The 20,425-nt window shown below is 41.6% G+C and overlaps 1 protein-coding gene across 3 annotated transcripts in view; it reads left to right on the top strand.

Annotated features, from left to right (window-relative positions):
* Positions 1-7,668: 7,668 nt before the first annotated feature.
* ccm2 (CCM2 scaffold protein) overlaps positions 7,669-20,425 on the top strand; it is a 96,373-nt gene continuing 83,616 nt past the window's right edge. The window contains exon 1 of one of the 3 annotated variants that reach the window (XM_072557311.1): positions 7,669-7,751. In XM_072557311.1, the coding sequence (XP_072413412.1) occupies positions 7,719-7,751 (33 nt within the window). In that variant the 5' untranslated portion in view covers positions 7,669-7,718. Of the gene's footprint in view, positions 7,752-19,799; positions 20,118-20,425 lie in introns of those variants that run through there. The other 2 variants (XM_072557329.1, XM_072557321.1) reach the window with 2 other exon arrangements.

Here is a 20,425-nt window from a genome sequence, read left to right as displayed (position 1 = left end):
ATTAGGGGGAGAATAGCAAAGGGCACCAACAAGTACAGACTGCTAGCTGAATAGCTCTCTAAAAGGGACCTGTCCATAAGAAATGTTGTGCAGCAGAAGACCGAAGAAACACAACTCAGGAAAATACAGGGAAAAATCTATAAAGAAGAATTGACAAAGCAGACTGGTTTTGAAAAGTGGTTTCTTTTTTTGTAATTCTTAATCAGGGTTTTACTTTATTGGACAACTATTGTAGAGTGGGAGGTAAAGGATAGGTTTAAGAGAAAGGAGTTGTAAATAGTTTTTGTTTTAATGTTCTCTGTTGGACTTAATTTTTGCTTTAAATAGTGAAATCTGGGAGAGTTCTTTGCCTCTCAAAATTTAACAGATTACAATGTGAGGTGAGCTTCTTTGTGCGTCCAGTTTAAATTAGCAGAGGGGCTTACCCCATGTCGTAACAAAATGGAGAAGGAGGCAACTGACGTATTACGGGAAGTATATCCTCGCTGTGTGATAACAAGGTCTCAAAGGCATCAGTTGAAGTAGGAGGAGAAATCAAAGAATACAGATGAGAAATTTGAAGTAGAATCATCAGAGACCATGTTTGATTGAATGGTTAAGAACAACCAAGCACAGTTGGAGGACAAAGTAGATATTTTTAGTTCCAAGAAGTTAACTGAGCTGCAACAGAAGGATGAGAAACTGAAGCAATTGTATCGAAAACCATACACAGAAGAAGAATCTGATTGTATTCCCAAATGCTACTATCTTAAAAATGATGCCTTGATGAGGAAATGGAGGCCATCACATATTCAGAAGGATGAGAAATGGGGAGCAGTTCATCAAGTTGTATTACCAGTGGGTTACAGAAAGGAAGTATTGCAGGTAGCACATGAATTACCAGTAGGAGGTCATTTAGAGGTAAGAAAAACTCAAGCTAAAATATAAAAACATTTTTACTGGCCTGAACTGCATAAAGATGTAGCTGACTTTTGCCAGACATATCATTCATGTCAGGTAATTGGAAACCGCAGGCACTAATAAAACCAGCACCTTTAATACCCATTCCTGCATTTGAGGAACCTTTTACAAGGGTTTTAATTAATTGCGTAGAACCCCTACCTATAACAAAAAGTGGGAAGAAGTATCTGTTAACAATAATGAATGTGTCCACTAGATTTCCAGAGGCCATTCCATTATACAATAACACAGCTAAAATGATTGTAGAAGTGCTACTCAAATTTTTCACTAGGTACGGACTATCCACCAAGATACAATCAGATCAAGGGTCAAATTTTATATCAAAATTATTCAGGGAAGTTATGGATAGCTTGGGAATGAAAGAATTCAAACCTACTGCATACCATTCGGAATTACAAGGAGCACTAGAAAGGTGGCATCAAACTTTAAAGACCATGTTAAGGGCTTATAGTCAAGACTATCCAGACGATTGGGATAAAGGAATTCCATTTGTAATTTTTGTCATTAGGGATACACCAAATGAATTGACCAAATTCAGTCCATTTGTGTGAGTGTTTGGGTATGAGATAAGAGGTGTTAAACCTGCACCCACATCTGCCCCCTCACTTCCAAGGCCCCAAAGTATCCTTCCACATGAGAAAGAGATCTTCCTGCACCTCGACACATCAGATCAACTGCGCCTGGTGTTCTTGATGTGGTCTCCTCTACATTAGGGAGACGGGACGCCAACTTGCAGAATGTTTCAGGTCCAACCTTCCAACTTGGCACCACCCTCTTGAATTGTCCTACCTGTCAATCTTCCTTCCCACCTATCCACTCTACCCTCCCACTCTGACCTATTACCATCACTTTCATCTACCTATTACATTCCCAGCTATCTTCTCCCCAGCTCCACGCCCCTTCCATTTATCTCTCAGCCCTTTTGGGGCCCCCCCTTCCCCCAAATTCCTGACAAAGAGCATATGCTCAAAACATCAATTTTCCTGCTCTTCGGAAGCTGCCTGAGGAGCTTTTCCAGCACCACACTTTTTTGGACATGAGATGAGAGGACAACTGAAATTAATTAAGGAAAAATGAGTGAGTCAGAATCCAGAAACCACACGTTTGGACTATGTGTCAAATTTTAGGGACTAATTAAATAGAGAGGGGAAGTTGGTCAGACAGCATATAAACATATCACAGTATTTGATGAAACAGGAAGGAGAGAAGAAATCAAAAACTCACCATTTTTTCTCATGGAGATAAAGTGTTCATGTTACTTCCAGTGAACCTTTAAAAACAAGGTTTAGTGGACCTTATCAAATCGAAAGGAGATTGAGTGAGATAAAAAGAAATCTCACAGAGTATTTCATGTGACTATACTCAAAAGATATTTTGTTAGGGAAGGAAAGCAAAGGGGAATTTGTTACTGTTACAACACAGAAGAACCAAATTCAGGGGATTCTGAATTTGACATTCCACAAATTAGATTGGACAATGAAGATGTTCTCAAAAATTGGGATACATTATTGAATTACCTTCCAGAGGAAAATCGAAATGACCTGGAAGAATTATTACTATCGCATGGAGAAGTATGTGGGAATAAGCTGGGAAGTACTAATCTAAGAATGCATAATGTAGATATAGGAAACACTGTCCCAATTAAGCAACATCGTTGTAGACTTAACCCTTCAAAGTTGGCACAGGCTCAAAAAGAGATTGAAACCATAATTGGAGTTGTGTACACACCTCCTAACAGTGGTCAGGACCAGGGACGCAACATGTACCGGGAAATAGAGAAGGCATGTCAGAAAGGCAAGGTTACATTGATCATGGGAGACTTCAATATGCAGGTGGACTGGGTAAATAATGTAGCTAGTGGATCTAAAGAAAGGGAATTCATGGAATGCTTACAGGATGGCTTTTTGGAACAGCTTGTCATGGAGCCCACAAGAGAGCAGGCTATTCTGGACCTAGTGCTTTGCAATGAACCAGACTCTATAAAAGATCTTAAAGTAAGGGAACCCTTAGGAAGTAGCGACCATAATATGGTAGAGTTCAGTCTGGAGTTTGAAAGGGAGAAGGCAAAATCTGATGTAATGGTGTTACAGTTGAATAAAGGTAATTATGAAGGCATGAGAGAGGAACTGACTAAAATAGACTGGAAGCAGAGGCTAACCGGGAAGACAGTAGAGCAAAAATGGCAGGAGTTTGTAGGTATAATTGAGGACACTGTACAGAGGTTCATTCCCAAGAAAAGAAAGATTAACCGGGGAGGGATTAGACAACCTTGGCTGACAAAGGAAGTCAGGAAATGTATTAAAGAAAAAGAGAGATCCTATAAAGTGGCTAAGAACAGTGGGAAATCAGAAGATTGGGAAGGATACAAAAGCAAACAGAGGATAACAAAGAGTGTAATAAGAAATGAGAGGATCAAATATGAAGGTAGGCTAGCCAGTAATATTAGAAATAATAGTAAAAGTTTCTTTCAGTACATAAGAAACAAACGACAGGCAAAAGTAGACATTGGGCCACTTCAAACTGATGCAGGGAGCCTAGTGATGGGAGATAAGGAAATAGCAGGAGAACTTAACAAGTACTTTGCGTCAGTTTTCACAGTGGAAGACATGAGTAATATCCCAAAAATTAAAGGGTGTCACGGGGCTGAGTTGAGTATGGTTGCCATTACGAAAGAGATAGTGCTAGAAAAGTTAAAAAGTCTTAAAATTGATAAATCTCCTGGCCCCGATGGGATACACCCTAGAGTTCTGAGAGAGGTTGCTGAGGAAATAGCAGAGGCATTGGTTGAGATCTTTCAAGAGTCACTGGAGTCAGGAAAGGTCCCGGATGATTGGAAGATGGCTGTAGTAACCCCCTTGTTCAAGAAAGGATCAAGGCAAAAGATGGAAAATTATAGGCCAATCAGCTTAACCTCGGTTGTTGGTAAAATTCTAGAATCCATCATTAAGGATGAGGTTTCTAAATCCTTGGAAGAGCAGAGTCTGATTAGAACAAGTCAACATGGATTTACTAAGGGGAGGTCATGCCTGACAAACCTGTTGGAATTTTTTGAAGAGGTAACAAGTAGGTTAGACCAGGGAAACCCAGTGGATGTGGTCTATCTAGACTTTCAAAAGGCCTTTGATAAGGTGCCACACGGGAGGCTGTTGAGCAAGGTGAGGACCCATGGTGTTCGCGTTGAGCTGCTGGGCTGGGAAATGAGGATTGGCTGTCTAACAGAAGGCAGAGAGTTGGGATAAAAGGTTATTTTTCAGAATGGCAGCTGGTGACGAGCGGTGTCCCGCAGGGTTCGGTGCTGGGGCCACAGCTGTTCGCATTATATATTAATGATTTGGATGAGGGAACCGGGGGCATTCTAGCGAAGTTTGCCGATGATACGAAGTTAGGTGGACAGGCAGGTAGTACTGAGGAAGTGGGGAGGCTACAGAAGGATCTAGACAGGTTGGGAGAGTGGTCCAGGAAATGGCTGATGGAATTTAACGTGTGCAAGTGCGAGGTCTTGCACTTTGGCAAAAAGAATAAAAGCATGGACTACTTTCTAAATGGTGAGAAAATTAATAAAGCCAAAGCACAAAGGGATCTGGGAGTGCTAGTCGAGGATTCTCTCAAGGTAAACATGCAGGTTGAGTCTGTGATTAAGAAAGCGAATGCGATGTTGTCTCTTATCTCAAGAGGGTTGGAATATAAAAGCAGAGATGTACTACTAAAACTTTATAAAACTCTGGTTAGGCCCCATTTGGAGTACTGTGTCCAGTTTTGGTCCCCACACCTCAGGAAGGACATACTGGCACTGGAACGTGTCCAGCGGAGATTCACACGGATGATCCCTGGAATGACAGGTCTAGCATATGAGGAACGGCTGAGGATACTGGGATTGTATTCGTTGGAGTTTAGAAGATTAAGGGGAGATCTAATAGAGACGTACAAAATAATACATGGCTTGGAAAAGGTGGATGCTAGGAAATTGTTTCTGTTAGGCGAGGAGACTAGGACCCGTGGACACAGCCTTAGAATTAGAGGGGGTCATTTCAGAACAGAAATGCGGAGACATTTCTTCAGCCAGAGAGTGGTGGGCCTGTGGAATTCATTGCCACGGAGTGCAGTGGAAGCCGGGACGCTAAATGTCTTCAAGGCCGAGATTGATAGATTCTTGTTGTCTAGAGGAATTAAGGGCTACGGGGAGAATGCTGGTAAGTGGAGCTGAAATGCGCATCAGCCATGATTGAATGGCGGAGTGGACTCGATGGGCCGAATGGCCTTACTTCCACTCCTATGTCTTATGGTCTTATGGTCTTATGGAATGCATACGCCATGACAACATAATCAAAGTAAGTTGCAGCGACTGGAACTCAGTCACAGTCATGGTGCCAAAACCAGATGGAACCCAATGATTATGTGTCAACTTTTGCAAGTCAATGTAGTGACAAAGTCTGAATGATATCCGATTCCACGTTTGGAAGACTGTATTGGGAAGGTGGGACAAGTGTTGGATATTTCCTAAGCTGGATACCTGTTGGATATTTCCAAAGTTGGACATACTCAGAGAACACTGGCAGGTATCTTTAAAAGATAGAGTGAAGACAGTTTCAGCTTTTGTAACACTGAATGAATTGTATCAATTTAGTGCCATGTCATTTGGTATGAAAAATGTGCTACCCACTTCCAAAGACTAACAAAAAAGTCATTTCTGGATTGCCAAATAGTATTCTTCAATGACCTGGTGATGCTTAGTCACACCTGGAAGGAACATTTGCAACGTTTATGTGAATTATTGAATCGACTTCGGGAAGCGGGCTTGGTGATAAACCTGGCTAAGGGTGAATTGCCAAAGCCCAAGTCACGTATCTGGGCAAGGTTGTTGGACATGGACAGGTGCCTCCATGAAATGTGAAAATAAAGATCATTGGGGAGTTGCCCATACCATCGATGAAAAGAGCGGTATAATGATTTCTGGGATTGAATGGATTTTATCAGGAATTCATGCAGGATTTTAGCAATATGGTTGCTCCACTCACTGACTTATTGAAGAAGTGCAGAAAATTTCTGTGGACAGAGGAATGTCAGAAGTCATTCGACAGCCAGAAAGCTGTGTTAACCACTGCTCCAGTGTTAGTCTCACCTAATTACGCAAAACCATTTAAGGTTGCTATTGATGTCGTTGTTGTACTTTTATAATATGACGAGAAGATAGAACAACCTGTTGGATATTTCTCCTGGAAACTAGATATTTATCAATATAAACATACCACAATTGAGAAGGAGACCTTAAGTTGAGTGATGGTGTTACAACGTTTCAACATTTATATTACCAGTAATGTATCTGAGACAATTGAATATACTGATCAGAACCCATTTATGTTTTTGGAGAAATTTAAGGACAAAAATTCCAGATTGTTTAGATGGAGCTTATTAGTGCAACCATTCAATTTGAAAATTATACATGTGGCAGGATGAGAAAATGTAATTGCCAATTGTTGTCGAGACTTGGATGAAGAAAGCTTGGAGGTGTTCAGTGGCAGGAGTAAACGGATAGAAATAGAATGTAGTAGTGAATGGTTGCATGCTTAGAGTGAATGTAACATATATGTGTTGGAGTAAGACTAAAAGATTTAAAATTAAGCCATCTTTGTATATTGATGATTCATTTTGTTCTAATGGGCAAGGTGTGACAATGCTGTCACTTTAAAAAGGTTATTTTCTTCTTGGTTTTATTTTAAGGAGAGGTTGTAAAGGTAGGGGTGCCAAAGTGTCTAGTTTACCAATGAAAGGGGAGTGACCAGTTCTCCCAGTTCAGGTTCTTTTAGTTTGTTTTAGGTGTAGCAGTCACCAGATTTTGGAGTCCAGAAGCGTTGCAAGCTTCAGTAAAAAATTCCTGACTGATTTTCCCTGAAATCACTCTAGTGTGTTCCCTCCTGCCTGTAAGAATTTGTGTTTGAATTTACCTTTTTGCCAAGGGGTGTGTTTATGGGACATTACTATATTGGAACAGTTAGTTAAGCTACTGTATCGAGTATTTGGTTAAGTTTTCTACAAGTTAAGTAATTCTAAATTCCACCTTCCTTTGTTCATGTTTTAATTGCAGTGTTCAAATAAATTGTGTTTTGCTTAAAGCTAATTGATTTGACCAGTTATCACACCTGGAATACCCACTTCACCTCTACCCTTAAAATAAGAAAAAGTTAGGGTCTAGGCTACCTTCTTAAACTATTTGAGGGGATCTGGCCTGGTCCCTAACAAGGTGGCAAATGAAGAAGAAGAAAAGGATGGTAAGGCAAGAAGAAAAACAAAATCTATGTGTGGAGCAATCATTTTCAAATATACCAGTGTCATATTGATATTTTGTGGACTGTGGAATATAAGGAGTTTTTGCTGACCTGACCAATTGTAAAATACAGTGGCATTCAGTGTAAGCTATATCGGCTGAGAGGTCTACAAGTCTTATCTTAAAGATATAAAAACTAAAATGCAAAAATTAGACATAGCCACAAACCTACAAAATAAAAATTCCATGCTAATGTAGCAGTGGCAGAATTCAACAGAAATACGATCAGTTAAAGCGGAAGAATGACTCAAGACATAACTAACATGTGTGCTAAAGGAAATGAAAGTTGTTTGTTTCATTTCTAGTCCAGCAAAGAAGTTCAGTAACACGGGGAACTCCAAAGAACAGAACAGTTCAGTGTCATTGACAACAAAGGAAAAACATTTTGTTCTGTCGAAGATGTACGTAGCTTGAAACGTGCTATTAAGTAAACTCAATGTATGCTCAAGAAAATGGAAACACTTCAGAGGTCAGTAGATAAGAACATGTATTGTTTTCTTGGAGAAGCAATTTAATTTGTACGCTCTTTCAGTTGCTCGTTAATGCAGGCTTTGAGTTAAAAAGCACAGGCCATGTAGTGCTCAAGAGGATGTCAACATTTTCCTCTGATTACGTATATGTTGAGATTACAATTTTGGTATGGTGCTGGCACTTCAGCACAATAATGCTGTTAAAATAGAAGTAAAAGTAACCTGATTCTGCTTCGTTTTGCACCTCTCATGCCAGTTATGTCAGTGATGTGAAATTGCTTGGATTTGGGAGTTTCATCAGCAGATAGAGAGTTCTGAAAATGATATTTGAAAAGAATTTGAGCTTGTCCTGCAGTCACCAAGATTCTAAAATTATAATATTCGGTTTTTGTTGCTTCTGATTGTTATGATTGGTGAGTCGAAAGAATGTGTCTGTTGGTGGGTTGCTGTAATGTACAAAGCCTGGCACAAAAGTTTGCATGGGGAATGCAGTAAAGAATTAAGCATGTTTTTGTTTAATCCCATCTGTGATATTGATGTCCCAAATTCAACCAGCATTTATTGCCCATCCCTACTTGTCTTGGAGTATATGGTGATGAGCTGCCTTCTTGAATCACTGCAGTCCATATGCTGTGGATAGACCCAAAATGCTGTTAAGGAGGGACTTCTATGATTTTGTCCCAGCAGCACTGACAAAATGGCAATACCTGTATATTTTCAAGTTAGACTGGTGAGTGGCTTAGAGGAGAACTTGCCTATGGATCTGCTGCCATCTAGATGGGAGTATTGTGGGTTTTGAAGGTATTGTCTAAGAATCTTTGATAAATTTCTGTAACATTTAGATTGTACATGCCACAGTAACTGAGTGCTGGAAGTAGTGTGTGAATGTGGTGCCAATCAAGTGGGTTGTTTTCAACTGGATGGCGTTAAGCTTACTGAGTTTTGTTAAAGCTGCACTCATCCAGGCAATTAAAAAATATTTCTCCTACTCCTGACTTATTCCTTGTAGGTGGTAGGCAGGCTTTGGGGAGTTAGGGGGTGAGTTGATCACAGCGGCATTCCTAGGCTCTGAACTGCTCTTCTAGCCTTTGTACTTATATGGTGAGTCCAGTTAGGTTTCTAGGCAGTTGTATCAAGTATTGATAGTGGGGATTCAGCAATGATATTGCCATTGACTGTAAAGGGTGATGGTTAGATTCTCTCTTGTTGGAGATGGACATTCGTGTGATATGCACATTACTTACCACTTGTCAGCTCAAGCAACGATATTGTGCAGTTCTTGCTGTGTTTGGACATGAATTCTTCAGTATCTGAGGAGTTGAAAATGGTAGGAGTAAGTGAGGACTGCAGATGCTGGAGATCAGAGTCGAGAGTGTGGTGCTGGAAAAGCACAGCCGGTCAGATAGCATCCGAGGAGCAGGAGAATCAATATTTTGGACATAGGTCCTTCATCAGGAATGAGGCTTGTGGACCGGGGGTGCTGAGAGATAAAAATGGTGCTGAACATTGTGCAATCAAAAATGAGCATCACCATTTCTGACCTTGTAATGAAAGGAAGGTCATTGTTAAAGCAACTGAAGATGGTCTGGTCAGAGACGCTATTCTGAGGAACTCCTGCAGAGATGTTCTGAAATTGAGATCACGGACTACAACCATCTTCCTATGTACCTGGTATGACTCCAATCAGTAGAGAGCTTTCCCTCTGATTCCCACTGATTCCAGTTTTGCTAGGCTTCTTGATACCACACAGTCAAGTGTGGCCTTGATGTCAAGGGCTGTCATTTTCAGTTCACCTCTGGAATTTAATTATTTTGTTCATGTTTGGACCAATATACTAACTGCATGTCCTTTTGGGTAGTGATGAGATTTAGATTTTAAAAATGTATATTGTTATCTTGCTGTTTGAGAGCCATTTGCTCAGAGACAGGACAACACAATGTTTCAAGATGAGCCCTTTGAATTCTGATTGAATAAACATGTTTAAATTTGAGTTTGCTAATTCACAGTTAACTTGTTTCATACCAATGAGATGTGCTGCATTGTTACTTGGAGTCCAAGTCTCAAGTCCCTGTTTTTTTTTGGAAAAAAAAGAGATTCTTGAAACATAATGTTCCCTACTTTTGGGCCAGAAAGTCGGAATTCTTATCATAACATGTCTTTAACAGGCTAATTAAAAACTTAACAAGATAGAGAGAAATTACCTTGTCTTGTGCTATTTAAACTTGAGAAGGTTAATTTGAATTCACAATACGAACCTGCAGTGTCCCACCAACCGACTGGAGTTTGAAGCATTGGTATTATTAAATGTTGGTGGTTTATTCAACATTTTACCAATCTAGGTAGGATGTCAATGACAGCCTTATGACATAGGCCAGCCATGTCTGCACACTGACAAGTGGGAAAGCACTTTTGAGAGACTGTCACTCAAGATAATGCCAAAGAAAATCTCAGATGTGAGTGACAATCTTTTCTTGTGGTCTTTATCCCATTTTTTCAAGTCATCCTTAGAAAAGAAATTACTGCAGATATGTAGGATGTATTGGTTGAAATCTTCCAATATTCCCAAGATTATTGATTGATTCTGGCAAGGTTCCAGTGGATTGGAAAACAATAAGTGTATCACTACTATTCAAAAAAGGAAGAGAATTAAGTGCAGAAATCTACAGTCTGGTTAGCCTAATACCTGTCAATGGGGACAATGCTAGAATCTATTATTATGGAGTTGTAGCTGATACAGTCATAATACTTTAAGACAAAGTCAACAGGGGAAATCTTATGGGGGCCTAAAGAAAGTGAACTATGCCAGGAACTGCACAAGAACTCATTGAGAAGCCAGGTGAGTTCTATCTCGCATTAGGATCAACTAATGCATCTTGTAACAAAGCAGTGGCTGGATAATTGCTTGTTTATCACCTTTATTAGCAGCATATATCACTTCATTCATATGCAGCTTCCTATCCTACTACCCACCACAAGCAAACTAGGTTCTGAGAATTCTCAAAATGGAAGTCAAATTAGATACCTGCAGATTTCATCTTGCAGCTGGTTATCAAAACCTCTATAGAACATAGAACATAGAAAAATACAGCGCAGTACAGGCTCTTCGGCCCTCGGTGTTGCGCTGACCGAAGCCTACCTAACCTACACTAGCCCAATAATCTCCATATGCTTATCCAATGCCCGCTTGAATGACCATAAAGAGGGAGAGTCCACCACTGATACTGGCAGGGCATTCCATGAACTCACAACCCGCTGAGTAAAGAATCTACCCCTAACATCTGTCCTATACCAATCTCCCCTTAATTTAAAGCTGTGTCCCCTAGTAACAGCTGACTCCGTACGCGGAAAAAGGTTCTCACTGTCAACCCTATCTAAACCCCTAATCATCTTGTACACCTCTATCAAATCACCCCTAAACCTTCTTTTCTCCAATGAGAACAGCCCCAAGTGCCTCAGCCTCTCCTCATACGATGTTCCTACCATGCCAGGCAACATCCTGGTAAACCTCCTCTGCACCCGTTCCAGTGCCTCCACATTCTTCCTATAGTATGGCGACCAAAACTGTACACAATACTCCAGATAAGGCCGCACCAGAGTCTTATACAACTGCAACATTACCTCAGGACTCTGGAACTCAATTCCTCTACCAGTAAAGCCCAGTACGCCATATGCCTTCTTCACAGAACTATTTACCTGGGTGGCAACTTTCAGAGATCTGTGTACATGGACACCAAGATCCCTCTGCTCATCCACACTAGCAAGTAGCCTACCATTAGCCCAGTAATCCATCTTCTTGTTACTCCTACCAAAGTGAATGACCTCACACTTAGCTACATTGAACTCCATTTGCTACCTTTCTGCCCAGCTCTCCAACTTATCTATATCCTGCTGTAACCTGCCACATCCTTCTTCGCTGTCCACCACTCCCCCGACTTTTGTATCATCCGCAAGCTTGCTCACCCAGCCTTCAAGCCCATCCTTGAAGGATGTTTCTCAACATGTAAAAACATCTCAGGGTATGACCCATAGACACCATCTATATGCTTCTCTCATCCACAATGTTGGCATCTAATAATTGCCAGGCCCTCGTAATCATCATAATACTTCTTCAAATATCCTCCAAGCAGATCAGAGAGATATTAGGATGATTCTGAGAGAATATTTCATGAGTAGTTAGTTTTTCTGGGTACATTGAATGGTTGCGGCTGTGGGTATGTTCAACGAACATACCCACAGCCACGACCACTGGCAACTGAGCTACAAATCTTTACACAAACCTTGAACATTGATTGGCAGAATGTGAAAGGGAAATCATGTTTAAAAAATGGTTGTTATTATCTGACTATTGTTATATTTTCTATAGGTATAATAAGATATCAAATAAAAGGTAACACAATAAGAATTCATGGGGATAATAGCAATGGAAGATTGGCTAATTAATCAGCATGGTGGCTCAGTCGTTAGCACTGCAGCTTCACAGCATCAGGGATCCGGGTTCAATACCTGCCTCGGACGACTGTCTATGTGGAGTTTGCACATTCTCCCCAATTCTGCGTGGGTTTCCTCTGGGTGCTCTGGTTTCCTCCCACAATCCAGAGATGTGTAGTTCAGGTGAACTGGCCATGCAAAATTGCCCATAGTGTTAGATGCATTAGTTAGGGGTAAATATAGGGTAGGAGAATGCGTCTGGGTGAGTTACTCTTTGCAGGGTCGGTGTGGACTTGTTGGGCTGAAGGGCCTGTTTCCATACTGTAGGGAATCTAATCTAAATCTAATCAAGATTGTAATGAGGCCAAATCCAAGTGGTGGAACCCAAACTGAGCTTCAGTGAGCAGGTTACTGCTAAGCAGGTGTTGCTTGATACCACTGTTGATGACGTCTTCTATCACTTTACTGATGAGCGAGAACAGACTGATGGAGCATTAATTGGCCAGGTTGGATTTGTCCTGCTTTTTGTGTACAGGACATTCCTAGGTAAATTTCCACATGGTCAGTTCGATGCCAGTGTTGTAACTGTATTGGAAGAGCTTGGATAGGGATGCAGCACAGGTTCCAGAGCTCAAGATTTCAACACTATTGCTGGAATATTGTTAATATCCATTGTCTTTGCGATCTCCAGTGTCTCTAACCATTTATTGATATCACAGGGAGTGAATTGAATTAGCTGACGACTGGCAACTGTAATGCTGGAAACTTCTGGAGGAGGCCAAGATAGATTATTCAATCGGCATTTCTGGCCGATATATTTTGCAAACATTTCAGCCTTATCTTTTGCACTAATGTACTGTACTGGGATTTTCCATCACTGAGGATGGAAATATTTGTGGAGCCTCCTCCTCCCGGGTATTGTTTAGTGATCCTCACCATTCATGTGGTTAGACTGCTGAGCTGAGGTCCAATCAGTTGGTTGCAGAATCATTTGGCTCTGTCTATCATCTGTTTGGTAGCTTCACATCATTTTTAGGTGTGTCTGATGCTATTCCTGTCATGCCTTCTCATATTCTTCATTGAACCAGCGTAGATCCCTGGACTTGATGGTAATGGTTGAATGGGAGATATGTGGGGTTGAGATTGCAGCTTGTGTTGGAGCACAATTCCGCTGCTACTGATGGCCACATCACCTCATGTATGCCTAGTCTTGAGTTGCTAAATCTATTCAATGTCAGTCTCATTTTGCACAGTGACTGGGCCACTCAACACAATGGAGGGTTTTATTTATATGAATTCAGACTTTGACTCCACAAGAGTTGTATGGTGGTCACTCTCAGAGATACTATTATGGACAGACGCATCAGTGCCAGGCACATTGGTTAGGATGAGGTCAAGTATGTTTTTCCCATTTGTTGGTTCCTTCACCACTTGCTGCAGACCAAATCCAGCAGCTATGTCCTTTAGAACCCGAACAGCTGAGGCAGTAGTGCTATTGCCAAACCACACTGGGTAGTAGACATAGAAATTCTCACCCAGAACACATCCTGCACCCTTGCCATCCCCAGTACTTCCTCCAAGTAGTATTCAACATGACGGAGCACTGATGCATCAGCCCAAAAGGACAGTAATCAGTAGGAGGTTTCCTTGCCCATGTTTGATCTGATGCTACGATACTTGATGGGGTCAGCAGTCAATGTTGAATATTCCTAGGACAATACTCTCCTGACTGTATACCATGGTCATGCACATTCAGCTACAAAAGTCTGAAATGTCCTCTCTCCAAACAAAGATAGACTTTCTATGTATGTCTATAAATTGGGGCGCCAGCAAAAGGTGGCAATGGTGAGTAACAACACTGAGCAGGGGAGCTCTAGCTGTTGACCAGGCACTCTGGAGGACTGAGTGTCTTTGTCAGAAAGAAGCATCAGAGAGGGAGAGATAGACAATTGATTTCCTCAATCATGATGTGAACAATGGGCTAAAGTCCATGTAAATGCTATGTTTCATTAGTTTAACCTTAATTTCCCTTTATGTTTCTAAAGTCCTGAAGCCAATGAAATGACGAATCCCTGATTCACAATATTTGGTTGTCGACATGCTTGAATATCACAGTACATCTGTTTATATGTGTGTGCAACTGTTCCTGGTAGCAATGAAGGTCATTTCTTTAAGATTGGAAGGGAGAGAATCAGACAGAAGTGCTGGAATTTGTCCTTGTCTCTCACATTCCTCCGGTGTTGTTAATGTACAATATGCAGGAGATTAGTATGTGCAAGCATTACCACAAATCACCTCAGCAATGAATGCTGGCTCCCTCAGCAGTCCCTGTGCTAGCCACATTCAGCAGTCAGAATCACAATGGCACTGACCAATGAAGGTGTTTCAGGCACTAGCAACATGTTAAAGAGTGAAGTTGAGATCCTGTATCACAATGTGAGCGTGTGCTGCTGTGCATTGAGTTAAAAATGACACGATACCAGGTTATAGTCCAACAGGTTTATTTGGAAGTACAAGCTTTTGTAGTGCTGCTCTTTCGTCAGGTAGGTGTTGTCTGATTTTTAACTTTGTCCATCCCAGTCCATCACCGGCATGGTTGTGTGTTTAGTTCAGGCATAACCAGCTATATTTAAATTTAATTGGATGATCATGTTAGTCAAAGAACTGCTACTTACAGGGGTTGTGAGAAGAGGAAAGATCAGAGTCATTATGAAATTTAGTAAAGGAGCAAATTACTGCAAATGCTGGAATCTGTACTGAAAACAAAAGTGCTGGAGATCATAGTGGGTCAGGTAGCAGGTAGAGAAAGTATTTTGAGTCTAAATGATCTTCACCTAAAGCCATCCTTCATACTAAAGTTAAAGATTCACAAGATGTTAATGAGAAAGTTTTAAAAACGTTGTTAAATAACAGAGTCATAGAAACAGACCATTTGGTCCAACCCGTTCATGCCGAGCAGATATCCCAGCCCAATCTAGTCCCACCTGCCAGTACCCGGCCCATATCCTTCCAAACCCTTCCTATTCATACACCCATCCAAATGCCTCTTAAATGTTGCAATTATACCAGCCTCCACCATTTTCTCTGGCAGCTCATTCCATACCTGTACCACCCTCTGTGTGAAAAAGTTGCCCCTTAGGTCTCTTTTATATCTTTCCCCTCTCACCCTAATCCTATGTCCTCTAGTTCTGGACTCCCCCACCCCAGGGAAAAGACTTTGCCTATTTACTTTATCTATGCCCCTCATAATTTTGTAAATCTCTATAAGGTTACCCCTCAGCCTCCGACGCTCCAGGGAAAACAGCCCCAGCCTGTTCAGCCTCTCCCTATTGCTCAAATCCTCCAACCCTGGCAACATCTTTGTGACTCTTTTCTGAACACTTTAAAGTTTCACAACATCTTTCCAATAGGAAGGAGACCAGAAATGCACGCAATATTCCAACAGTGGCCTAACCAATGTCCTGTACAGCCACAACATGACCTCCCAACTCCTGTACTCAATATCTGACCAATAAAGAAAACATACCAAACGCCTTCTTCACTATCCTATCTACCTGCGACTCCACTTTCAAGTAGCTATGAACTTGCACTCCAAGGTCTCTTTGTTCAGCAACACTCCCTAGGACCTTACCATTAAGTGTATAAGTCCTGCTAAGATTTGCTTTCCCAAAATGCAGCACCTCATATTTATCAGAATTAAACTCCATCTGCCACCTCTCAGCCCATTGGCCCATCTGGTCAAGATCCCGTTGTAATCAGAGGTAACCTTCTTCGCTGTCCACTACACCTCCAATTTTGGTGTCATCTGCAAACTTACTAACTGTTCCTCTTATGCTTGCATCCAAATCATTTATGTAAATGACAAAAAGTAGAGGACCCAGCACCAATCCTTGTGGCACTCCACTGGTCACAGGCCTCCAGTCTGAAAAACAACCTTTCACCACCACCCTCTGTCTTCTACCTTTGAGCCAGTTCTGTATCCAAATGGCTAGTTCTCCTGTATTTCACGAGATCTAACCTTGCTAATCAGTCTCCCATGGGGAACCTTGTCAAACGCCTTACTGAAGTCCATATAGATCACATCTACCTCTCTGCCCTCATCAATCCTCTTTGTTACTTCTTCAAAAAACTCAATCAAGTTTGTGAGACATGATTTCCCACGCACAAAGCCATGTTGACTATCCCGAATCAGTCCTTGCCTTTCCAAATACATGTACATCCTGTCTCTCAGGATTCCCTCCAACAACGTTCCCACCTCCGATGTCAGGCTCACCAGTCTATAGTTCCCTGGGTTGTCTTTACCGCCCTTCTTAAACAGTGGTACCACGTTTGCCAAACTCCAGTCTTCCGGCACCTCACCTATGACTATCGATGATACAAATATCTCAGCAAGAGGGCTAGCAATCACTTCTCTAGCTTCCCACAATGTTCTCGTATGCCAACCTCCAGTCTTCTGGCACCTCCAGGTTACATAAGTTAATTCTTTAAATAAATAAGTCGATACCCTCCAAACCTTTGTACAATCTAACACATGCCACTGTTCAAACTTAAGACTCAAGGAACTAATATTGATGATGTTGCTTTGAATCTTAAATCCCAAGTGCGAACTCTACCATGAAAGAAGTTTGGAATTTAGGAAGTTGATTTCTTCAAAGGATTTCAGTGAAATTACAACAGACAAATTTCATGTAAATAACATATTTATTCCTCAAATAGTAGAGTCTATTAAATGCAAATCTACCTTTTCAACTCAAGAGAAAACAGTTCTCAATAAGACTTTCATATTCAATTATTATAAACAGATCATAAGGTCAGGCTCGACAAGTTTATTTTTATTTTCCTTGGTTCACATTGACACATTATAAGTTCATTGTATTTTCTGAGGGTTTCTGTAGTGAAGAGTTTGATTCTGTTTCAGACTTTGTTGAAATAAAAACTAGTAATTCTCAAGTATTGATGTAATAAAGATGCTAATTTGACTATAAATATTTGTGCCTACTTAAAAACTAATTTCAAGTGATTCAAAAACACTGAGAGAAAATTCAGAGTCACACTGAAATAACTTTTGTTTGCAGAGTTGTTTTTGCGTAATAATTTAATTTGTTAATTATTGGAGTGGAGAAAAGGCTGTTGAATAACCAAGAAATATCCAATCTATGGAAGAATTCAGTTCTTTGTCACACTGTGAAGAAGATAATGCAGTGGTAATCTTCTGAACTCATAATCATAAAGGCCAGGTTCTGGGCATTTGGGTTCAAATGACACCATGGCAGCTAATAGGATTTACTGAATTTGGAGTTGAAAGTTAGTCTTGTGTATTGTTTCTGTGGTGTAGTGGTTTGCACATTGACTTTACATGTGAAAGGGTGCTGGTTTGAAGCCAACAGAAACATTCATGTGAATTGCTGGCGTTACAGTGGAGAGCTGTCATCGCATTTACTCTTGCTTTTCAATACAGTATTGTGGCAGCCGTGATGTGGAGGTGCCAGTGTTGGACTAGGGTAGACAGTTAAAAATCACACAACACCAGGTTATCATCCAACAGGTTTAGTTGGAAGTACTAGTTTTCAGCGTACTTCCAACGAAACCTGTTGAACTTTAACCTGGTGTTGCGTGATTTTTAACTTCAATATTGTGAGCTCTCTTGTATAGTGTTTCTGCCTTGGACCAGAAAGACCTGGGTTCAAGTCTCACCTGCTCCAGAGGAGTGTAATAACATCTCTGAACAGGGAGAAAGTGAAGACTGCAGGTGCTGGAGATCAGAATCGAGTTTGTGGTGCTGTGCTTTTCCAGCACCACCCTCTCAACATTTCCAAACTGGTTAATTAGAAAAATATGTTGCAAGTTAGCCTTATTATTGCATTGCCCTTAATGACTGTGCACATCAACTGAATAATTGGAAACATGGGTGATTTAATGGTGGTGGTTAATACTTGACATGTGCAACAGGTGATTTGATAGTGGAAAACTCCATTCAGTTGTGTGATGGAGTCGCTACCCCTGGATTGAGAGGCTTGGGTTCAAGACCCATTTGCTCCAGAGGTGTGTAATAACATTTCTGAATAGGTTGATAAGAATTTTTTAAAAATCAACTGTGTGATGGGCTCTCTTTTGGTGCAGTGGTAGTGTCCCTACCCTTGGACTGAGAGGTCTGGGTTCAAGTCCCACCTGCTTTTAAGGTGTATCAACTGATTAGAAAAATAGGTCAGTGTTGTGTGATATGGGGCCTCTTGTGGCACAGTGGTAATGTCCCTACCCCAGAGGGCAGCTGAGAGTCAACCACATTGCTGTGGCTCTGGAGTCACATATAGGCCAGACCAGGTAAAGATGGCAGATTTCCTTCCCTAAAGGACATTAGTGAACCAGATGGGTTTTTTCCAACAATTGATAATGGTTTCATGGTCATCAGTCAACTCTTAATTCTAGATTTTTAAAATTGAATTCAAATTCCACCATCTGCTGCGGTGGGATTCGAACCCAGGTCCCCAGAACATGACTCATTTTAAATAAAAAAGAACCTGAAATGGCATCACCCACTTTAAGAAACCAAGACCAATAAATAGAGAGGTGGGACAGACCACCAGTGCTTCACCAGAGGCTCTCACTGATGATAACATGTCTGAAAACAAACTTTCCAACTCAGTAAGTTAACTTACATCCATATTATTGTGGATTAATAGATGAGTTAAGCCATCACCTCCCTCTATTGCTTCACAGTGATATTTCTTGAAAGCATAAATTCCTGAAATAAGCCCAAACTGAAATGGTAAAGTTTTCAGAAGTGAACTGCTGGAAAAATTCAAAAGTCAATTATTTATTTTATTTCTTTTAGTCCATAAAAAACTAGAAACCTAAAATGTTAATAATTCATTAGATTGCACTTCTAATGGAAAAGTTCAACATTTTTTTAGCCAAACATATTCTTTGACCATGGTTTTATATCTGTATCAGCTTGTTTTTCCTCCTATAAATAACAGCAAAAAGCATTGGATAAACTTCTTGAAACGTCTTACTGGATTTAAATAAGAACTCTTTCTTCGCACGTGTTGTAAGCGCTGCTGACCTCCAGCATGCACAGGATTTTTGTTTTTATTTGTATTGCCTCTTAACCCTATCAATTTTTCCCCAACACAAGTGAATGAAAATGTAGTTTTCTGACAAAGCTCTGCATTCAGATCTGGATTGTTTTGAAGGTGGAGGTAGAATTTGAATAGTAACTGAGTGGAATGGATAAAGATCGCTTCTTTTTATCACGCTCCGCTGTGAGGGGCGAGTGGGGACCGTCCTATTTACTTTCCTACATATCGTACCCCAGTCTTCCCGAACGTGGCGCCCTGAAGATAATTGGTCGCTGCCGGCCGGTAGGTGAACCACGGCGGACCTCAAACGCACTCAGCCCTGGCTGGTCGAGGGCGGAGGTTCCGGCAGCGGATGCCCCCTTCCGGTCGGGACGGGGATTAGGAGGTGCAACGGTGGAAACTTCTTGGCGGCTCGGGGGGAGGAGGAGGAGGAAGAGGGTTGGCGGCGGCGGCGGAGGCCCCCTGGCGGTTTGGAAGAGAAGGAGGAGCAGCGGTTGAGGGCCCCTGGCGGCCTGGAGGAGGAGTTGCTGCAGCGGCGGCGGCGATAGTCCCCTCGAACTGACCCAGTGTGAGCTGGGAAGGCACGCCCAAGATGGCGGCAGGATTGAAAAGTTGTTCTCGGCGGAGTGTGCTCTGACCGGGGTGGGTAGGGAAGGGACAGCGTGGTCCAGGGAAGCCAGTGTCTAGTCCACACAACGAATGGGCGGCGAGGCCTGGGTTGGAGTGGTTGTCTGATGTCGCTGCCGTAATGTCAGTGTGGGCGGGAGTCGGTTTTCTTTTCGCCGTCACCCTGGTTGTAAGGAGTTACCGCTGGTTCTTCAGCTAGAAATGGAGGATGATGCGAAGAAAGGTAAAAAGGTGAGAGTCGTCCGCGGTGTAAATTGAGGTGATGAAAGAACGAGGGAGGCCCCCTAATTATCGGCGGTATCTGGTTATCACCAGGACTGGGTGTGGGTCTGTTGAGCGGCCGGAGTGTTGACCTGGAGCACTTCATTAGGATTGGGGCCAACAGGGGCCTGTGATCGCGGGGGAGGGTAGGTAAGGATATCTTTAGTAGCTTCTCAAAATTGCTAAACACGAGATTTTGTGTTTTTCCCCCTAAAAGGGGAGGGGGTGGGTTGCTTGTAGTTTGTAATTTTGATGTTGCCTCGTCTTAAAATAGACGA

Source organism: Chiloscyllium punctatum, chromosome 3 (assembly GCF_047496795.1).
Source record: "Chiloscyllium punctatum isolate Juve2018m chromosome 3, sChiPun1.3, whole genome shotgun sequence".
In the NCBI taxonomy this organism is placed as follows: domain Eukaryota; kingdom Metazoa; phylum Chordata; class Chondrichthyes; order Orectolobiformes; family Hemiscylliidae; genus Chiloscyllium; species Chiloscyllium punctatum.
This window is presented reverse-complemented; position numbering and strand designations above follow the sequence as displayed.